We start from the raw sequence: 21,942 nt of genomic DNA on the forward strand, positions 1-21,942 counted from the left end.
GCAGCACTGTCCCTTGTGTCTGGCCAGGGGACTTGTGTATTTATCCGAAGCAATTTCTTTTTCTACTCCCTAAGCTGAGAGTGTGCTCTGTCTTTCGCTTTCCCAGCCTTTGGCTGGGCAGTGACAGTCCCCAGGGTGATTCCCTCTGGCAGTATGTCATACTGTCAAACTGTGAAAGGACCTTAGGTGATCTGTGAAGTTCTACAATCCGTCCGATGGCCACCTTGATCTTTACTATGGAGATGTTGCCTTCTGAGATGACAAGTCCCAATATGTAGGGTCTATCTGGAGGAGCAGGCCACTCAAATGTGGATAGTACAGTGCATGTTGAGACCTGTAGTCTACACGAGGCACACCTCTATGTTCAAAAGGAAGGAGGCCGCGATCTGCTCCATCAAAGACAAATCAGATGTTGCTTTTGGGCTCCTGGCCAATTCCCCCCCGTGCCTCAATGTAATGAATCATCTTTATTTCATATCCAACATTCCTTGTCCTCAACTGATATTGAAATACCAGTCAATCTTTTCATGCCAATTTTTTTTGGCTTATTCAACCATTTGAGTTTGAGGATGTTTTATCTGATTTGAATTTCCTGTCATTTGACCAATATTAACAGAATCTTTGCCCAGCTTTTATGCTGTATGGAGGCACAGGCTGTGCCCCATCACTGGGAAATAAACAATGCAGACTCAAAAATAAACCTGTCCTAAATATTTTCAGGAACACAACAGCTAACATGGCAGTGATGCAGTCCAGGAGGGGAGAGTTCCCTCTTTCTGCAATCCCAGTCTAATTGTTGGGTTACTTACAAATATCTTGAATGTAGAGAGATCAGAGAATCTTTCATCTATAGCTGATGGTACCTCTTTGATTCTTTGCTTTGGTCTCAGGCTGGGCTTGCAACTGAATAAGCCAAGGGAGGATCAGAAGCTCCTTTGGGGGATCACTGGATCTAAATTGTTTCTGGAGGGGCACTTGGGCGCTGGGTGATTCTTCCAAGATTGAAGGAAACTTCAAAGTCTCTGGCGCCTGCTATGAGTTATAAATTCAAAATGTCAGAAACCCCAAATACTTCATGACTTTTGACTTATGTTTTTATTTCTCGCTCTGTAGCCTTTCTAAAGCACAATCTACTGGGTCAACAAAGCCAGGCTGGTTTCAGGCTTCCATTCTCTATCTCCACTGGGCATCTTCTGTGGAATAGGGGCTTTCTGACTGTTCTGCCCCAGTCTTGGTCACTCACATCAAAGCCTTGGATCCCAGTGGAGGAAGAAGCTGGATTGGGCCCAGGGTGCTTAACTTGCTAGTTCTGAATTGTTTAAAGTCTTATTTTTCTAAAACACAGATATATGTACACACTGACGTTAACAGGAATCTTTCTCTTGACTGGATCAGATTTTACCTTTGGCCTAGTCTACACTGAAAAGTTACATAGCTGTGTAAAAAATCCACACCCCTCAGACAGGCAGTGAAGATGACCTAATCTCTAGTGCAGACAAAGCTAGGGCAATGGAAGAATTATTCTGTTGGCCTAGCTATCACCTCCTGGGGAGGTGGATCACCTCCAGAGATGGGAGAACCCTTCCTGCTGCAGTAGTAGGCATCTACACTGCAGCTGCAGTTCTGCCCTGTTTTAAGTGTAGACATATCCTTGTATGAGTATAGGATTACAGGTGTAGACATAGCCTTGTTCTTATGAGTATGAGATTACAGGTGTGGTTAAGGTGGGACAGATTTGCCTTAACATTTAGTGTTTTTTAAAGTCAAGCAATATAATGTTTTAAAATGCAACTGGGGCATCTGAAGAACCAGCAGGCATATGGGTACCCAAGATCTTCCCAGCAGAGGGCCAAATGCACATGTGCAGGTCTGGCGACAGGCTTAGGCAGGCCATGAGCAATGGGGGAGGGCTTGGCTTTGGAACCCCTCAGAAGGGCTGGGGGCTTAGTTAGAAGAGGTGGGGCCTTGTGCAGCCAGCCCTCAGCACTGCCTGGCTACATGGCACAGGGCTCCAGTGGTGCTTTTAAGGGCTCGGGTGCTGGCTGCTGCTGCTGCCATGATAACCACAGTGGCTGGAGCCTTTTAAATACTGGGTACCAGGGCAACTGCCCTCTTTGCCCCCCACCCCCAGCCCATGGGCAGCCGTACATACGTGCACGTACAAGCATAGAAGCATTCTATGCCTCCAGGCACAGTCCTGTCTACTGAGGCTTTGTGGTGGGTACCATCATATGGCATTCAGACTTCCAGTGACTACATCCTCTTTACCTGTTGGACTCTCCCTTGCTCCATTTTGAGTCTGACTACACTATAAATATCAGTGTAGCACAAGGCCTGGTTTCCACGTTGTGGTCCCCTGTTGCAGCGGTGATTAAAATGTGCATTATGGCCGGTACCTGATCAAGTGGTAACAAAAACTTTAACCCTAGACAAATATTCTGTTACAATGTTGTAACCATGGCAAGGAACAACCATGCTTGTTTTTGTAGCACAGATGTGGCCTAAAGTATTGTTCTCTCACATCCTCAGTGTCTTTTGTAGCATCACTTGCTACTTTCACACATCAAATGCCTTTATTCCCATATTATAGAGTAGTCTCAAGGCTGACCTCATAAACATGCCTGTATTTGGCATCTCCAGCATTTTGTTTTATCGTCCATCCATTATAGCTTCATTTCCACCATTTTGTATATATTCAAATCGATGAAACCAACCTCTAACTATTGGTGTTCAAGAAGGAATTTTCTACAGGGTCAGGCTACCCACTAACTATCCATTACTGGGTTTCTTGCACCTCTGAAGCATCTTATCCTGGCCCTGTATGAGATAGGATACTGGATTAGATGGGCCACTGGTCTGATCTAATATGGCATTTGTATGGGCCCAAATTTATCTACATTCATGATATGACCCCAGCGATGAGAACACTTCTTACTTTATTTATTATTTATTTTATTGATTTAAAATATTTTTATCCTGCCTCTCTATTTAAAATGTTTGAGGTGTCTTACAACATTTTTAAAAAATTATTCCAACAATTGCAATCTGTGTTAAAAATCTGACCTTTCTGTGTTCCTCCCTGATCACACTTTGCTCTGAGTTCATGGCAGACTGAATAGGAGGAAAAAACCCTGTTTCAATAAGATGTCCTTTTTTGCCATCCTGGTTATTTAGATGTCCTCGTTTAACTGTGGGGTGGAAATGGAGAGGAATTAAAAAGAGGAAGAAATTAAATCATGTTTTAGTGGCATCAGATAAGAGGCGGTATTTACTCTGTCACTGAATGTGTCGAGGGGAGGAAGATGCAGGAAGCAATCCATGAACCCCTGGTAATGAGGAGAAGGAAAGTTTACTAGTACAACTCTTGAAATTGTTGCACTGCACCATTTGCCTTCTTCCCAGTGAGCACTGCAACACATAACCATAGTCATTAAAATATAATGTTAGCGTTCCTGGTTGTGCCCTAATCCAGAGGTGTCTGTTGTAATAGTGCCCATAAAATTTACTGGACTCTGCGTTCTTCAGGAGTCCATTAACTTAATTACAAACACAACCATGACAAGAAATAAAGATCAGGAGATGTATTTCTTACTGTTGTAGAGCTTTTTTCTTCCGGAGAAATAGCCTCCATAAAAAGTTATACGGGATTGCACACTCAAAAGCTGAGAAATATCAATAGTTGCATTCCCAACAGAGCTCTTGATGGTTTCGTTCAGCTTTTCACGGTGCTCTTGACTCTCTGTCTGACATGGCTTTTCCCTGATCACATCTTGGTGATCTTCCACCTCTCTGGCCTGGGAGACAGAAGAACGACCGACTTTACAATAGAGTTGAACAGAAGATGGTTTTCCCTGGCTATCTTCAGTCAAAATTGGGGTGGAAGAAATAATTTTTGACAACTTTCTGCAGATAATTTAAACTTTTTTTCAGAAAACTGAAAAAATGTCTTCAGTTTTGATACAAAACTCAACCCTTTCTTTAGAAAGTGGACTTGTTTTTTCCACAGAATTTTATTTAGTCAAAACTAATTTTTGAATAGAAAATTTTCGACCACCCATGTTTTACAAGCCCTCATTTATGAATACTATTTCAGCCTGACTTATAATGCTCAGTCTGTCTCTACATAGTCGTCATAGGTTTCAGTCTATGTGGGGTCAGAACCGCTTAAATACACAAACATTTCTTTTTTATTGCATGCATTATGTTTTTGTATGCCACAAAATCTAAAGGGCTGTGTTTTCTTGCATAGAAATCAAAACTCTCGCTGACCTGAGTGGTGCAAGACATAGGCTCCAAAAGATTAAGAACTTCTAATGGGTATACTGGTTCTGGGTATTTCTCTTCTACTGTCTCTCTGAAGTTTTATTACAGTTTGTGTGGTAGCACCTGATTTGTATGTAACTTTATCTTTTACTCTCTATTTGGCAATTGTGCAATCAGGCATTGTTTAGAAAGATACGGCGCTGAGGAAAAGCTGAAATGTGAAGGGTCTCACAGATTCACTTCAGTTCTTTATAGCAGTACAGTATTCAGTGCTGCCAAGGCATGCTTGGGAGCAATTGATACTGCCCTTCTTTGTAAAGTCTTTTAATAGCTGCTGCTCACTAAAAGCGTTATAGAAGAGTTAGGTATTATAGGTTGAACCTCCTAAATATGGGTATGTCTACACTACAAAGTTAATTCGAACTAATGGACGTTAGTTTGAATTAACTTTCATAGGCGCTACACTAGCGCTCCGCTAGTTCGAACTTAATTCGAACTAGCGGAGCGCTTAGTTCGAACTAGGTAAACCTCATTGCACGAGGACTAAGCCTAGTTCGAACTTACTAGTTCGAATTAAGGGCTGTGTAGCCCCTTAATTCGAACCAGTGGGAGGCTAGCCCTTCCCAGCTTTCCCTGGTGGCCACTCTGGGCACCACCAGGGAAACTCTTCTGTCCCCCTCCCGGCCCCGGAGCCCTTAAAGGGGCACGAGCTGGCTACGGTGCCCGTGCCAGGTGCAAGCCTGCCAGCACCCAGCCAGCAGACCCTGCACCTGGCACGCCATGAGCCAGCCACCCAATGCCCCCCAGCCCTCCGCCTCTTCCCGGGACCAGGCTGGCAGCTCTCGGGAGCCTGGCCAGGACCGCAAGAGGCGGGCACCCGCCTGTTCTAGTGCAGACATCGTGGACCTCGTCCACAAACTCCACACTAGGCACAGGAAAGTGGCCGTCTAGGGCAGAATAGCTGCCAGCCTGGCCACCCAGGAGCAGGTGTGCATGAAAATCAAGGTGGTCCACTGAGACCCCCGACCCTCAGCCCTGAGCTTAGAATGGCCGTACTGGGTCAGACCAAAGGTCCATCTAGTCCAGTAGCCTGTCTGCCAACAGCAGCCAACTCTAGGTACCCTGGAGGGGATGGACCAAAGACAGTGACCAAGCCATTTGTCTCGTGCCATCCATCTCCAGCCTTCCACAAACTTTGGGCAGGGACACCATTTCTACCCCCTGGCTAATACCACTCCATGTACCCAACCTCCATGACTTGATCTAACTTCTCTTTAGACTCTGTTCTAGTTCTATCCTTCACAGCCTCCTGCAGCAAGGAGTTCCACAGGTTGACTCTTTGCTTTGTGAAGAAGAACTTTCTGTTACTAGTTTGAAGCCTGCTACCCATTCCTTTCCTTTGGTGTCCTCTAGTCCTTCTATTATGGGAACTAATGGAGAACTTTTCTTTATGCACCCTCTACACAACACTCTTGCTTTTATAGACCTCTAACAAAACCCCCTCCATCTCCTCTTCTCTAAGCTGAAAAGTCCCAGTCTCTTTAGCCTCTCTTCATATGGGACCTGTTCCAAACCCCTGATTATTTTAGTTGCCCTCCCCTCTCCCACCCACTCTCTTCCCCTCTCCCACCTCTTTTTCCCAGTCTCCCCCAGTTTTGTTCAATAAAGAGAGATTCTATTTTTGAACACACGTTTTCTTTATTTTGTACATCAGGAAGGGGGGTTAGGGAAGGGTAAGTGGAAGGAGGTGAGGGAGGAATGGGGTACGCGCCCCCGATGGGGAGGACTGGGCTGGCTCTGCGGGTTTCTCGGGGTGGAAGTTCTTCTGCAGCCCCCCGATTGTCTCCTCCCCCTGGACAGCAGCCTGTGGCAAGTGCAGCCGGGCTGATGGTCGAGTGCTGTGATGTTCCGCGTGTGGGAACTCAGGGCACTCCAAGCCAGGACTGCTTTGCAAGCGGGGAACCCCTGAGAACTGTCTGTCCAGGGTAGGGGTCGGGTCCCTTTAAGCACAGCCCTCAGCTAGCCTGAGCCAGCAGCTCCACGCTCTAAGTCCTCATCTGATGCCCTGCCGGCACTGCTTCCGGCCATCCTTAACCTCTGTTCAGGGTCCACTCTGTGTGGACATGCTAGTTCGAATTAACAAAACGCTAATTCGAACTAGTTTTTAAGTCTAGCTGCGCTAGTTCTAATTAGCTTAGTTCGAATTAACTAATTCGAACTAAGTTAGTTCGAATTAGCGCTGTAGTGTAGACATACCCTATGGGACTCTCTGGTCTGGCAACATCTGTGGTCCAGCAGAACCAAGGATATTGCTGGACCAGAGAGTCCCAGCACCGATAGGGAGTCAAGCAGCAGGGAGCCCCACGGTTGGGACCAGGGAGCTCTGACCAGTCAGGGCAGCAGCGGGGCAGCCCATTCCTGGGGCGTCTCAGCTGGGTGGGGCAGAAGCAAGTCCACAGCAGCTGGGGAGCTCCATCCTCAGAGAGCCCCAGCTGACTGGTGGCAGTGCCCCAGAGCTCAAGCTCTATAGCAGCAGGCCGGGAGCCCCGTGGCAATGGGGCTGAAGTGGAGCCAGAAGGAGGGGCAGTGTCTTGGGAGGCCAGTGGCAGGGGACCTCCCATGGTTGGGAAAATTCCCTCTTTCGGGACTGGTCCGATCCTGAGGGTGTGGGACCAGTGAGATCCAACCTGTATTAGCATTCTATTGTATGTAGGTTCTTACACCAGCCTCACCATCATAGTACATGGTACCTTCAGTGGTGCATTAGCAACTCAACATCTGCTTCATGTTGAATCCAGGGCTCATATGAGCAAAATTCTGCTGTAAAAACAGCCACCCTGCTGTCAGCACAGTGCCAAGGGGAACTGAGGGGTTCTGCTCCGTATGAGGACCGAGACCATGAAGAAATGGTACCTGTGGGACCTTTATGCATGCTGCTTTCTGGCTCCATGTGGCCTCCTTTGCAGCTGGTGGTCTGAGTCCTAGACTCAGTTTTCTCACCGAAACCTGAGCAGGTACTCGAGCTCTCCTCCAGCCCTGTGTTTCCGCTCCGTCCCCTTCCGCCAGGTTCTCTCCAGTCCCAGCCTCCAATGAGTAACGGTGGCCTGCAAGACAAGGGGGCCAGGACTGGATCACAAAGTGACCTACACACTTCCCAGAGGTTCTAACCTGTTTAGGGCCAAATGGTGGCATTTAGCCATTGAGGCTTGTCCCAGCCCAGCAGGAGAGCCAGGCTGCAGGGACAAGCTGGTTTCCAGAATGACCTGGGACATGTGTTGAACCATCTTTCAGGAATGGGATGATCTGGCGGAGTGTCGGGCCACAGCCCCCCAGCCTCAGGGACAGCAGTTGTGAGTGATCTTTCTGCAGAGCACAAAAAGGGGAGAAAGCTGCTTGCCTGCAGTACCATGCACCTGCTAGCAGGTGAATCACAGCGCGTCTCAGAATTAATACTGTCTTCAAGAAAGTGGGGTTGCACGCCCCAAAGAGCAAGGCAGATGTTGCTGCACCAGCATGGACGTGGGCTAGTCACCTGAGCTCAGACCTGCTTGACCCTCTTGAGTCTAGTTTGGGTGCCTTCCCCCGAGCCTCTGCTGGTGCTGTCATGTCCCGGTGGCTATTTTTGGTGTGCTAGCTCAAACACTGCTATTGTGAACCTGTCTACCCTTGCCCCCAGCTACAGTCTAAATAGACCCACTGTGTCCTCCAGATGGGATTATTGCAAAGGCAGTGAGTGACTGAGGCAAGGTCCAAGCCTCGGAGAAATTGTCAGAGTACAGCGGCCTTCCCAGGTGCATATGAGAGAAGATGTTTCTGGCTGTGGACACCACTTGGAAACAGATGTATGAACAAGAGTACTGGTGCAGCAGTAACAGAGGCAGCAGTGAGTCCCTTCCATACGCTAACGGGGAGCTAAGAAGTTTGGTAATGGGATACCGAGCTCTTCACCTAGGTCATGGGTTTGAATCCAGGCCAGTCCTTACTGTCTGAGGGGTGTTCTGTCACCTAAAAGGACTTTGCAGTCCAGTTCCCAGAGGTGACGTTTGTGGGTAGGCTGGCTCTGCTGCTGCTCATGATGTTGCTGTGGATAAATGCAGCTCTCCTCTCTTGGCGTGGCCAGTGAACGCACCCTTTGGAATAATAACTTCAAAAGTCCGTCTCTTACAACAGAGATGTTTGCATTTGTGGAACTGTCATTCATGGCTCCAGAGCTGAGGGCCACGTTCCCCATAAACTGAGCACTTGGGCGACCACCCAGCAAAAATTCAAATGCCACTTAGCTGACTAGCAGAGCGCCCACAGCCAACAGCATGTGCTTCCCCTGGGGGTGCTCCTCTGCACATACCGCAGCGCACATAACAAAATTTATTATGCACACGGATGGAAAAAGTTAGAGGGAACATTGGTTGAGGGTGCCCATTGTGCACAAACCAGGGTCTGGCTGGGTCAGTTCATGAGCAGGCAGAGCACAAGGTTGCTCTTTAAATGTTCTGAGCACCACCCATGCCGTGCTGAGCCCCCACTATCTGCCATGGGAGCTGAGGGCACATGGTGCCTCTTGAGCTCAGAGCTAACTGAATTTTGGAGGCACTGGGACCTGTCTCAGAGTAGTGTCATCACCACCACAGATAACCTGGGGGTGGTATTATGACAGCCAGCTCCGTATTACAGTGCTTTTCTACTTCCCATGGAAAACGAAGAAAGTGGTATGTAGAGAAATGCTGGGTTCTTGTGTTTGCAGAGTTTGTGGATAGTGGTGCAGAAATAATGACACTGAGCAGAAACATAAGGAAGTAAATCATTAATGCACAACTCCTTTTAACTGCAACAGAGGGTTGTACATGCAGGTCCTTGTTCCTTGCCCTTATCTGCACGGCTTACTCATTCTTTTATCTTACCTGGAGATCTTATTCAGGATGCAATAGGTTTTGGTTCTAATCCCAAACATTCCCTTACTCATTTTTTTAACTATGCCTATTCTATGATTTTTTTCTTATTGAGAGCTATCTTATAAGATGATAACTTAGCAACAATATATTCCTTCAGAGAAGACTTTATTATGCACATCATCTGCCTAGAGGCATAAACACATAAATCTTACACAGACTGGATTTTTTTATATTAGAAATGTACTTGCTACTGTACCTAGATGACTCTGTTGATTTGACTCATCCCAGAAAGATGGGATCACAGGCAGAAGGTGATATTTTTTGGGTACAGTTGACAGGTCCTGTTGTCCTAGTCTGTGATTTGGTGTGTATAGGGAATTCTCCTGAAGCAATAAAGGGTCCCTGATGTATCCTGGAAAGTATATATTGCAAGCAAAGATACGTCACTTGGGATAAGATAGGAGAGAATGTTACATGTATTGACTAGACTGACTGAAAAATGGAGGAAGGAGAAATAGTAAACAAACAAAGCCATTCTTCTGGAGGTTTTGAAAAGGATGAGTTTCTGCCTGTTCAAAAATTTCGGTTGTGAAATTCTAATTTTTTGTTTTCAGTTTGTTCTTTTTGAAGAAGAGGGGAAAAAACAATAAAACAAAAACTGGAAAAGATTAAATGTTTAATCTTGCTGAAAAATAAAGTTTAATATTGCTGAAAAATAAAATATTAAATAATGTTTAATATTGCTGAAAAATAAAGTTTGAAAAAATGAATGTTGTTCATGAACATTTTCAGTTTTGTTAAAGAAGGCCATGTTTTTATTTCATTTTTCCAAACAATTTTCCGATATTGACAGGATACTGTTTCTAGTATAGTATATTGGCTCAGGCTGTAAACTACAAATTGCCTGTAAATTGTAGGTTATTCAAATGTGTACAGATTTTAAGAATTAAAAATACATATAGAGCCTGAATAAGCTATCTTCTGTGGAAAATGCAGATGGTTATAAATTGGTTCAAATGAACACTTCAGATCTGAACTCCCCTGATGTATGGTGATATTTGAATGCAGCTCTAAACTTTGTGATTGTCCTCTGCTACCAGTGTGAACTAAGCCAACCACACTTCTAAATTTGGGAGGAGTTTCAGATAGGACTCAGGATACAAATTTTGCACCCTGGACTCACCTCCATTTTGATAGATTAGGAGAGCATTAGAGAGGAAAACGCATATCAGTAAATACAGAACAGGGATCATTTCCATGTTACATCTCACTTGTATATAATGAGCATATCAGATTCTAATATTCATAAACATTAACATAACAAGGGAGTCTGATGCAACTCTTGTTGAAACAAACATTTCTTCTCATTGATTTTCAAGGAAATTGGATTAGGCACCTAGAAATGTAGTCTATTCCTTCTACTTATCAGCAAGAAATGGCTTGGTCTTTTAATTACACTGGTAACACACAGTGAATTGAATGCATTCTGTCCCCCAAATGATAGCTCAGAAATATTTGCACTAACCCTGCTTAACATTAGGTTACTGACCTGCACACTGGAGCCTGTATCTAATGCTAGGATCCCAGGTCTGAAAGAGTCTGAAGAGGTACCGCTTGGCCGAATAGCCGGGACGAATCTGTCGGTCAGTCTGGTTATCTGGCTTTTTCAGGAAGTGAAGGTGTGGCTGCCAAGCTATCCCTCTCTGATCCTTCTGCAGCAATAATACACATAGCAAGATTTCAGCTGCTGTACATTTTGTTTCTCTCTAAAGCTGATGAATTGTTGTTAACAGATTCTAATCAATAACTCAGAAAAAAAACCTGACGTTGCCCAAAGGCATAGTTGCCCAAAGGCAGGGATCTAGTGCCACTAGATTATGATGGGGAAATAACATGATGATGAATTTATAACAAGCAGGTTGAGAGTAAGAGTCTGAAAATCCCCCCAAAAAAACAACAACCCCAAAACAAAACAAGGGAACAATTCAGATCTTCAGTTAAAATTAAATACCAGTGAAGGGTAAAGATCATCTGCCAAGAAAATAAATGTTATACTTTGGACATCAAGGACTTCAGCCTACTTCTTTTGATGTTCATGGCTATGCTCCATTTGGTTTTATAGGTAGCAGGATCAGGCCATGGATTATTTAAAAAAAAATACCTCTCTACCCCTGTGGAAAATGAGAGTGGATTAAATAAAATTTGATCTGGACTTTACCTGAACCTTAACTGAAATTCCCAACCAAACCCAAACTCTGACAGGATGCTGAAACATGAAAAAGTTTAGTTAGTTTTCTGATGCTTTCTAATTTTATCTGAGCTTTACATGAAGGTGGGCCAGAACACAAGAATTGTTTCATGAAAATTATTGAGGTTTTGCAATCTGTATCTGTTCCATGTCAGAACAGAAATGCCAATCACCTGAAATGTGGGAGAATCATGTAAGTGTCCTAATCCCTGAGTCAGTTTTTCTCTCTCTCTGTTTTTCCTGTAGATGCTATTCCACTTTGACTCTGTGTCCTGATGTGATTAAAGCACTTACCTGGTATTTGGGAGACCTAGGATCAAGTCTCTGCTCCAAATCTGGGAGAGGAAGGAACTTGTGTTTCTGATATGCCAAAAGAGTGTCCCAGCCATCGTGTTAGCAGCTAATGTGGTGTGGGGAACCCCTCCAGGAAATTTGTGAAAGTTTTGTCAAATTCTTAATCAGCTCTGCTATCGGCTTACTTTCACTGGAGACTGGAAAGTGCAAGTGCTAAATGCCAGCCAATAGCAAGAAAAGCTATGTTTATATATTTGCATGCTACACAAAACCAGGAAGTACCTAAAATTGTCATTTCCAACCCAATTTCTATTTGTTTGTGTTATGATAATGTTGCAAGGAGCCAATTAATGGAATTGAATTAATGAGAGATCTGGTCTTCTCTTGGTTGCTGGCTGATGGAAATACCAAGAAGAAACGAGCTCTGGAGTAACTTCAGTTCCACAATTGGCTACTCGAATGCAAAACTAAACTAAAATAAATCTACAAAAAACTTAAATACAAATACAAAGCTATTTAAGTTTATTTTGAGTTTGATTTTATTCTGATTCCTATAGCAGCTGAGTGCACAGTCACCGCCACGATCCTTTTTAAGATGGTTTTTCAGGTAATTTGTCCTTCCACATTAACACAAAACTTGAAGGAAAGTACATTAGACAAGAGAATAAATATTATTAATGCAACCAACTCATGGGTCTTCAAGAACTGTTTTCCAATACAATTTAGTTAAGAGTGATTGAAAAAATACCTTTGTTAAAAGTCATGAAATGTAGACTTAGATTAAATTTAAATGAGACCACGGTTCAATAGAATTAGACACTGATTATTTAAAAGCATCTTGATGGGTCTAGGCCAGAGACAAAGCTGTACTCTGTACTGCCATATGGGGAAATGCAGGCTTAATTCTCTCCTTCACTTCTCTTTTGTTGGCTTGTGGACCAGTTTAGACTAGTCAGTAGGAATAAACTCCACTCTCGCAAATGCTGTGATGCTGGGATTTGGTGTCCTTGTGTTATGGCTCAGTGTAGTAATGCTGCTTTCGAGCATTGTGATGTTGCATTGCGGTGGTTTGACACCACGCTGCAATGTGGTGCTTCATGTGTCCTGGAACTCTTTGTGCCTTGTGAGTATGATCCTCAGTCCTGTGAATAGCAGGCCCCACAGAAACCCGAGGGGGTAGCACAGTCCGTCCCTGCTGAGGGAGAGAAGGAGCTCTTCACAGTGCCCTATTGTAACTTTTTTGGCTAGTTAGGAGTACCATTGAGATACTCCACCCAAGGGGACCTGCCACTCTTCTTTTGCTAGAAGAACTTCCATACTGCACATCATAGCCAGCAGGAGTGCACAGTGAAAATACTGAAAATAGAGGAGCCACTCAGTGCCACAAGTGGGAGAAAGATAGATATTAATCTCATCAACATTGACTGCAATAAAGCTGAGAATCCACACACATTTATATATTTAGAATAAAATTATGTAATGGATTTATCCTCTACATCAGAAGTGGCCTGGATCCGGTCTGTAGGGTTAGTTCCTGGTGGGCCCTATATTTACCAGCACCGCTGCAGATATCAGGCAATTGTAGCTCTTGTTGGCCACAGATCACCATTCGTGGCCAACAGAAGTGGCAGGAAGCGGTGTCCTGGGCCACACCGCTTCCCGACGCTCCCATTGGACACAAACGGCAACCCACGGCCAACAAGAGCTGCGATCGCCTGATGCCTGCGGAGGTACAGGTAAATATAATGATGGAAGCCTGCCAGGGACTAACTTTGGGGGGCCACCATATTTTTTATTGCCCACCCAGATCTACGTCAAATTAAACTAAATCATTATTTTAGAATTTCATTTTAAAGTGTTAAAAAAATCTACTATTTGAATGCCATTACGGTTGGACATGTCAGGGTGGTTAAGCACTGGAATAAACTGCCTAGGCGGGTTGTGGAATCTCCATCACTGGAGATATTTAAGAGCTGAGAATCAGGGATGGTCTAGACAGTGCTTGGTCCTGCCATCAGGGCAGGGGACTGGACTTGATGACCTCTCAAGGTCCCTTCCAGTTCTAATATTCTATGAAATATGTATCTTTCCAGTTAAGCCACCAGGAGGATATAGTACTTGGGTTTTATGAGCAAATGATTGTGTCTATTGGAAGAAAGAAATGGCAAGTAAACTAAGCAAGTAAATATAGGAAACTCTAATCATCCACAAAGGGCAAATGCAGAGTTGGGGAGGTGAGAGGGAGAAAAGAGGAATGAGAGGGAAATGACTGAAAGTGCCCACAACTGCAGCATAAGAGCTTAGGATATAGGGTGATACTTGGTGGGATTATAGTACAGTATGTTGCTACTATTCACAGATGTGGCAATTGTAATGTAGCCCAAACAATGAGACACAGTAATCTTCAGCGTCGTCTCCAGCAATACCATAGATTTGGAAGCGTGTACGTGAGTGAGTATGTGTTGGAGGGATTTGGAAGTGTGTGTGTGTGTGTGTGTGTGTGTGTGTTGGAGGGATGGGGAATGAAAAGTTTGTCTGTGAGCTCCCTAAAACTTTGTGTCCCATGATGATCCTAAATGGCAAGGAAACAATTTGTCAGATCTGGAAGACTGTCAAACTGTTAGGACCCCAGAAAGAAGAGAGATGTGACTACTCCCGTTTAAAAGCTATGTTTAAAATTTCCATCAGCTTCAGGGAGGGGAGGCAGAATTGGGTTTTAATTCACAATAATTGACACTTAATAGTGCTATAGCAAAATTTGCTAGTTAGCCTCTGTTTCTAGTTAGTTTAGATTCTACTGAGCTGAATTATTAGCATGTACTGAATGTCTGTTAATGAAAACTGCCACAGTGCTTCAATAATAGCAGCAAGCATGTTGAGACTTGTCTACCTTCTTTCATGCCACAGCCAGTTACTCTATGTAATCACTCTGCTCCTAAGTCCCCACTTGCATTTTCCTCAGATTATTTGTGTAGGCATATCTGGCTTCAGTAAACTTCTTCTACCAAGAGTTCTTCCCAAGTAGAGCCTGTTTTGTATTGCGGGATCACACAGCATCTAGTTTGCCCCATTTAATCTCTCTCTATATTTAAAAAAGTTTTTCCTGCTGGACGACAGAGTATTCCCAACACGTGACAGAATGACATCATCACAGCATCAGCGTCAATGGACTCTCTCAAGTGAAGTGGGTAGGCAAGCATAGCGAGCAGCGGGCACAGCCTCCTAGTAAATATTTAAGCCTGAGTTTTCAAGAATCCATCAGTTTTGGATATCTCAAAGAGAAGGCCCTTCTTGATGCACTGAGAGTCTGACTTTCAGCTACATCTCCAGTTGAAGGCAGGTCCTGTGTTGGGCATCTGGAAACTGAGGCATCAACCTCTGTGTATGAATTGCTGAAAATATGAACCTTAGCTTTTACTGAAAACATAAAAAAATTCCAATGAAAGAGAGAAAACCCAGCCTAACTCTCCCCTTTGGAAACTGCTCCCCTGCACAACTCTGTTTCCAGGATAATTAAACAAAATGCTAGAACCACTCTTGTAGTATTTTGAGGACCCCAGACTCCTCTAGATAGTCAATACATAACCCATATGGATTCCATTTTGCCCTTTAAATAGTAGATTAAGGCACTGTATGCATAGCACATACCAAAAAGTCTGTATCTTAAGAGGGCATTAAAGTCATGCAGTGACTCCCAATGCCATAATGAAGAATTTACATGTATATAGCGCTGTTTGTACAGAAAGATCACAAAGTGCTTTAACCAGAAGATAACAATATAAGAATGGCCATACTGGGTCAAACCATGGTTCCATCTAATTCAGTATCCTGTCTTCTAATACCAGCTGCCCCAGAGCAAATGAATAGAACAGGTAATCCATCCCCTGTCATTCATTTCCAGCTTCTGGCAAACAGAGGTAGGCAAACATCATTCCTGGCCACTGTGGCTAATAGCCTTTGTTGGACTTATCTTCCATGAACGTATCTAGTTCTTGCTTGAACCCTGTTATAGTTTTGGCCTTCACAACATCCTCTGACAAGGAGTTCCACAGGTTGACTGTGCACTATGTGAAAACATACTTCCTTTTGTTTGTTTTAATCCTGTTGCCTACTAATTTCATTTAGTGATCCCTAGTTCTTGAGTTATGAGAAGTAAATAACACTTCTTTATCTACTTTCTCTATACCAGTCATGATTTTATAGATTTCTATCATATCCCCCTTTAGTCATCTCTTTTCCAAGCTGAAAAACTGAAAAGTCCCAGTTTTATTTCTCTCTCTTCTTATGACAGCCATTCCATACCCCTAATAATTTTTGTTGTCTATTTTTTAATCTTTTTCTTTTCCAGTATAATCTCTTTTGAGATAGGGTTGCCACATCTGCACACAGTGTTCAAGATGTAGATGTACCATGGATTTATATAAAGGCAATAGGATATTTCTGTTCTATTCTCTATCCCTTTTTCATTGATTCTCAACATTGTTTGCTTTTTTGATGCTGCACATTGAGTGGATATTTTCAGATAACTACCCACAATGACTCCAAGAACTCTTTCCTGAGTGGTAACGGCTAACTTAGATTCCATCATTTTATATGTATGGTTGGGATTATGTTTTCCAGTGTGTATTACTGTGCATTGAATTACATCTGCCATTTTGTTGCCCAATCATCCAGTTTTGTGTGATGAAGCTTGTTGCAATTTGGTTAAGACTTAATTCTCTTGAGTAGTTTTGTAACATCAGCAAGTTTTGTCACCTCACTGTTTATCTCTTTTTCCAGATCATTGATGAATATGTTGAATAGGACAAGGGACATCCTTAGTATTTATGGGACCCTCTGTAGTGCTATTAAACTGGTGCTCCTATGCCCAATGGCAGCCCAGCGAGGAGGGGGAAAGGTGATGATTTTTTAGACATGTAATTTTGTAATTTTCAGCAACACAGTAATGAATGATTTTTAAAGGAAATTTTAAACTAAGGTCCTGTCGACTAACACAGTGCATTCAGAAACTGACAGTATACACGTGGGGTTGGCAAATGCCTGTTAAATGGCTTCAGTACTTCTTGAAGTTCAGTGTTCTACCAATAGGCCTGTCTCACTCTGGCTATTTCACTTTTAGGTTAACTAGATCTTCTCCAGAGGAAGCCGAGCCACAGAACAGGGACAGGAAGAGGCAGGTGGGCGGACATTAAGACCTAGTGGTGCACCACATTTTTAGGTGCCCTACACAGCTGTGTGTTCACACAGAGTGCCTGGGAGGGGCTGCCTTGCCGGCGTGCCATCAGGAAGGCGCGCCTGCCGAACACCGTGAGGAGCAGAGTCCCACGGCCTCGGGGAATAGGGCCGGCCGTGGGCCAGGCTGGACGCGCGCACTCCCGGTGGAGGGCGCTGGGACGCAACTTTGCCCCCTGCATCCCGATCTAGGGACGCCGGCAAGGCTGGGGGCGGGGACGAGGGAGACGCCGTGACCTTCAGCGGGAGGTTCAAAAGCCGCCCCGGAGCCAAGGCAAGGAGGAGGACGCCAGGGATGCAAGTCCTCCCTCCCCGGTGGAGACGGGACCCTGGGGGAGCTGTGAAGCAAAATCCTGCATCCCCCCCCAACGAAGAGGTAAGGATCACCGGCTCGGGCCCAGAAACCATGGACTCAAGGGTGGCTAAGAAGTAGCCCAGGGCAGGGCCCTTCTGGCACCCATGGGCTGACGCGTTACAGGGTGGGACTCCATCAGCAGGGTGAGGGTCAGCACCCAAACCCTTAGGGCCCCGGGCTGGGACCCAGTGGAGAGGGTGGGCCCGGGTCCCCCTAACCTCCTGAATTCCTCCGTGCTGCACCCAATGTGGGAGAAAAGGGAGCAAGAGGGAGACAGGAGGCACCGTCACCCCAAGAACCATGGGGAAAGACTGAGACACCCAGGAGGGGAACCGGGAATGCCTGGCTTGCTGGGCCCCACTTCGCCCTCCCCCCGGGGGGGGGGGGCGTCGGGAGCTCGTGCCCATCAAAATACTGAAACCGTAAGAACGAGACGGCGGGCTCGCTGGGCCGTGACCCCTCAGAGGGGGTTGCGCGCTCGCACCCAAAACTAGATCCGTCACATCTGCATATGGGTAAGGATGGCCCGGAACAGGACTGGTCCCTACAGATACCAATAGTTATCTCTCTCCATTCAGAAAACTGACCATTTATTCCTAATCTTTGTTTTCTATCTTTTAACCATATACCAGTACATGAGAAAATCTTCCCCCTTATTCCGTGACACTTTACTTTGCTTAAGAGCTTTTGGTGAGGAACCTTGCCAAAGGCTTTCAGAAAATTTGAATATACTATATGGATCGATGCCTCTTGTTCACTCATTTGTTGACCCCTCTCCCCAAAGAATTCTAGGGGGAATTACTGCCACACGACTTTGGAAAGATGTATAGCTGTTTAACAGCACACTGCAACTCTATACAACATTTTAGAAAAGGGAATGGAAAAGACAATTTTCTAATTGAAAGTGGAGGAGTTTAAAGTGGAGAGAATACAAATATCCAGGATAGAGTTTGGGTAGTGTACCAGGGCTAATATTCCAACTCTTGGGAAACATGTCCTGGGTTCCCTAATGACCACAGGTGGCCAAGATCTCTAATTTATGTGCCAAAGACACCATTGTTTCTTCTTCAATATTCCACTGGAGGTTTGGTTCTGTAGGAAGCACAGGATTGCCAATATCACCAATCTGACACACCTTCTCTTGGAGGTGTCCCATCTAAATCAGAGCAGGTCTGATGGCTTAGTTGATGGATTTCCAAATAGTGGGCTTTGTACCACTGGTACTAAGCTTGCTGGAAGTGGAATGCTGAAAACTTAAAGAAAAACAATCTGTTCATCTCTCAGTGTTAAGGGATCAGTTGTTGCATGCACTGCGGTTTGCCAGAAAATGCCCAAGAAGCAAAATTCACTCTCCTGGCCTCTTTCAGCTATAATGATGAATAATGTTTGCCAGCCATGCTAGCATAGCCATTGATTATCAAGTCGTGTGTTATGTGCTGTGGCTGTGCAGATAGCTACTGTACTCTTGTGTGGCCTTCTGCGTAGGCCCAGCCTTGAGCCTGTGCCAAGCTGCACAGCTTGAGGTACTGAGACAAACTAACGTCACCAGGGCTGCGCTTGTCTGAAAAGACAGGCACATGCAGAGAGCAGCTGCAAAACCTGCAGCAACAGGAATTCCCCAATTCTACAGAGTAGGGTGACCAGGTGTCTGGTTTTCGACCAGAACGCTCAGTCAAAAAGGGAACCTGGCGGCTCTGGTCAGCACCGCTGACTGGGCCCTTGAAAGTCTGCTCAGTGGTGCTGCAGAGTTGCATGCTGTGGAGCCTCCTCACTCCTCCCACCCCTCGCCTAGGAGCTGAACCTGCTGGTCGCTGCTGGGGTGCACCACTTCCGAGGTGCAGCGCAGTTCCCCAGCACACGCAGGCCTTAGTGCCACTGACTGAGAGCTGCTCAAGTGCGGCACAAGCCCCAGTTCCCTCACCCCATAGTCCCTCACATACCTGTCACCCCTCCTACACACCAAACTCCTCATCCCTGGCCTCATCCCAAAATCCACACCCCCAAACCAGAGCCTGTACCCCCTTCTGCACTCCCACCCCCAAGCCTGAGCCCCTCCTCAAACCTGCTGCTCACCCTTGTATCCCAAATCCCTCACCCCCAGGCTCACCCCAGAACCCGCGCCCCCAGCCCAGAGCCTTCCCCTATGCCCCAAAATACCTGCCCAGCCCAGAGCCCTTCCCACAGTCCAAACCCCTCAGCCCCTCCCCCCGCCATTGTGGAATCCTGTCATGCATCTCAAATCCTTCATCCCCAGTCCCATGCCCAGCTGGAGCAAACTGAACAAATGGAGTTTGAACAAATGCAGTTGCCACGCCCCAAAATATCTGCCCCAGCCCAGAGTCCCCTTCTGTACCCAGAACCCGAACGCCCAAGTCCCCACCCCTTCCCCATCCACCACCCCTCTGCCCCAGCAAGCGGGGGCAGGGCCTCAGGGATGGGGCAGGGTTAGGCTGCTCCAGTTTGTACCGATAAAAAGTGGGCAACCCTATTACAGGGCCCCACCTCCGCAGGACGCTGCTGCAGAGCAGACACTGCTCTGTACTCCCTGGCCTGCAGAGGTTGCAGCCGGTCCCTGCAGGTCTGGCGAGAGCATGTGGGAATTCCCGCCATTCTCCTCAGAGGGTTGTGAGGTAGCTTGGCGGGGTCCAGTGGGTAACAGCCTGGCTACAGAACTGAGGGGAGCTGCCTGGCTGTAAACTGAGCCTCCTTCCGGCAGGGGAGCCCCTCTGTGGTTTGCCCAGCAGGCATCTAAGGGCTTGGCCAGGAGGGATGGAATTACTAAAGAAGAGCAAGAGGCCTTGTGTCACATAACGCTGTCTGATAGCCAGGTAAAAGCCCCAGTGCTAGCCAGGCCTGATGAGCTCCCCACCCTTTTACACACACATCCAGAATCCCATCATTTGTACACATGCATGTGCGCCCACACATTCAGAGTCCCGTGGTCCTTTACAGGCATGCCTGTTGCAGAGCTCCCCTGCCCTTTTATACATGTGCACACACCAGAGCCCCCGGCCCATTTCTATGTGTGTGGAGCCCCTTTAAACCCTCCCTGCTCTGTTCTACCTCCTCTCCTTAGTGGCCCTTTTTTATTTTCTCCAAGAGCTGCTCACAGTGGTTTGTGTTTTTCTTCCCTTTACATTTTGTAAATGGGAAGCCACATGAACTTTTGCTTTTGTTCAACAGCAATCCAGATAAGAAATAGCAGCAACTGTGAAAGGTAATTCAGCTGTTCACCCCAGCATCTGTGAACACGTCATTTAAGGCATATTTCTTTCTTGTAATTTGAGTAACAGAAAAGACATGAATAATAATAATGGCTGCTTCATTGTGTTTTCCTTTGAGGCGTGGTATAAAAATCGGAGCTGTTTAAAAAGGATGACATAGCCAGTGCTGGTTGGTGGCAATAGCTTGATGAAATGTTTTTTGTTGGAAAATGCCAGTTGAGCGAAATAAAAACTCTTTGTGGAAAGGTGCCAGTTGGGAGCCCCCAAAATAGCCAGTATCTTGGTGCCTGAGGGCATTTGCCTGTGGTGTGGGAGATCCATGTTTAAGTCCTTGCTCTGCCCAATTCAGTTTGCACAGGAGTTTTCCACACACTCCTGAACCTCTCAGGATCCACTGCTAACCTCCCAGCACCCACAGACACTGCTCCCAAACTCTACTTTCACAGTGGCCTACCTTCTGGATAAAAAGGGCAGAATGGGCCTCCCTTTTGAGTCCAATACAGCTGTGTCCTTCAACACCACACCTACATTCTCCAGAAGCCTTGAGACAGACTGACAGGAGGAGTCTCCTTCCTCAAAGGGACTGAATATGTGGCCTGCATGTTGTTCTGATCTCCTACTGGCTTGGTGAAAGAAAGTTTTTACCCAGGTCTTCCATATTACAGAGCAAATCCATTAACCACAAGGTACTGGCTGGCTCCTTAATTTGTAACAGAAAAAAACATGAATTGTGTTTCCAGGGTGTTCCCATAAATGAGGATTTTTCATTACGACGATGGCTCATGCCTCTGTTTCAGTACTAGAGCATTGCTACGGCTGAAGATGGGTTAATCCCAGCCTCATTTCCTCAGACCTCCTGCAGCCACATGATTTGCAAGTGCCTGAAAATATCCCTATTCAGTTCTAATTGTTTGCGGCAGTCAGCAGATGATTTCATGTGTTTGGTCACAGCAGTATTCGTTTTCTCTTCTTTTAATCTTTGAACGTCGGGCCTGGTTTCATTGATGTAGCTCATGATGACACAGTAGGCAGTGATTTCATATAAGATGTTTTGCCTTTACTCCAGAAGTGTGGATTCCTAGTGGGATGGCCAATATTTATTAATGGTATCCTAGGGTTTTTAAAGGGAAAGCTACATCACAGCCCATTAGAATCAGTTTAATCTGTTCCAAAATGCCGGCTGCATTAGGCAAGAGCTACCTTGATTGGACTGAGGTCTTCCTCATTAGTTCAGATGCTGGTTCAGAAGATTTATTGAAGGCTCTCTTTTAAAGAGCTCACTTTTGATCCCTAAAGGATATCTTCACTCTGATGTGATGGAGAAGGGATAGAGCTGCTCTTCTGACATAAATGCTGCTACTGAAGTAATTTAAAAAAAAAATGCCAGTCCCGTAATTAGGAGTGTGCAAAATGTTCATTCTTGGATATGCATGGATT

General features: G+C 45.5%; 1 protein-coding gene across 4 annotated transcripts in view; it reads right to left on the reverse strand.

Moving 5' to 3' along the window:
* Window positions 1–21,942, reverse strand: part of KIAA2012 (KIAA2012 ortholog) — a 125,972-nt gene that overhangs the window by 85,083 nt on the left and 18,947 nt on the right. For all 4 annotated transcript variants that reach the window (XM_075933854.1, XM_075933853.1, XM_075933852.1 and 1 more), the window contains exons 3-8: window positions 10,702–10,864; window positions 9,409–9,564; window positions 7,177–7,367; window positions 3,593–3,794; window positions 3,064–3,188; window positions 864–1,032 (exon numbers count right to left, since the gene is read on the reverse strand). In XM_075933854.1, coding sequence (XP_075789969.1) covers window positions 864–1,032; window positions 3,064–3,188; window positions 3,593–3,794; window positions 7,177–7,367; window positions 9,409–9,564; window positions 10,702–10,864 — 1,006 coding nt within the window. The remainder of the gene's footprint in view (window positions 1–863; window positions 1,033–3,063; window positions 3,189–3,592; window positions 3,795–7,176; window positions 7,368–9,408; window positions 9,565–10,701; window positions 10,865–21,942) is intronic.

This window comes from Pelodiscus sinensis, chromosome 7, assembly GCF_049634645.1.
Source record: "Pelodiscus sinensis isolate JC-2024 chromosome 7, ASM4963464v1, whole genome shotgun sequence".
NCBI lineage: Eukaryota > Metazoa > Chordata > Testudines > Trionychidae > Pelodiscus > Pelodiscus sinensis.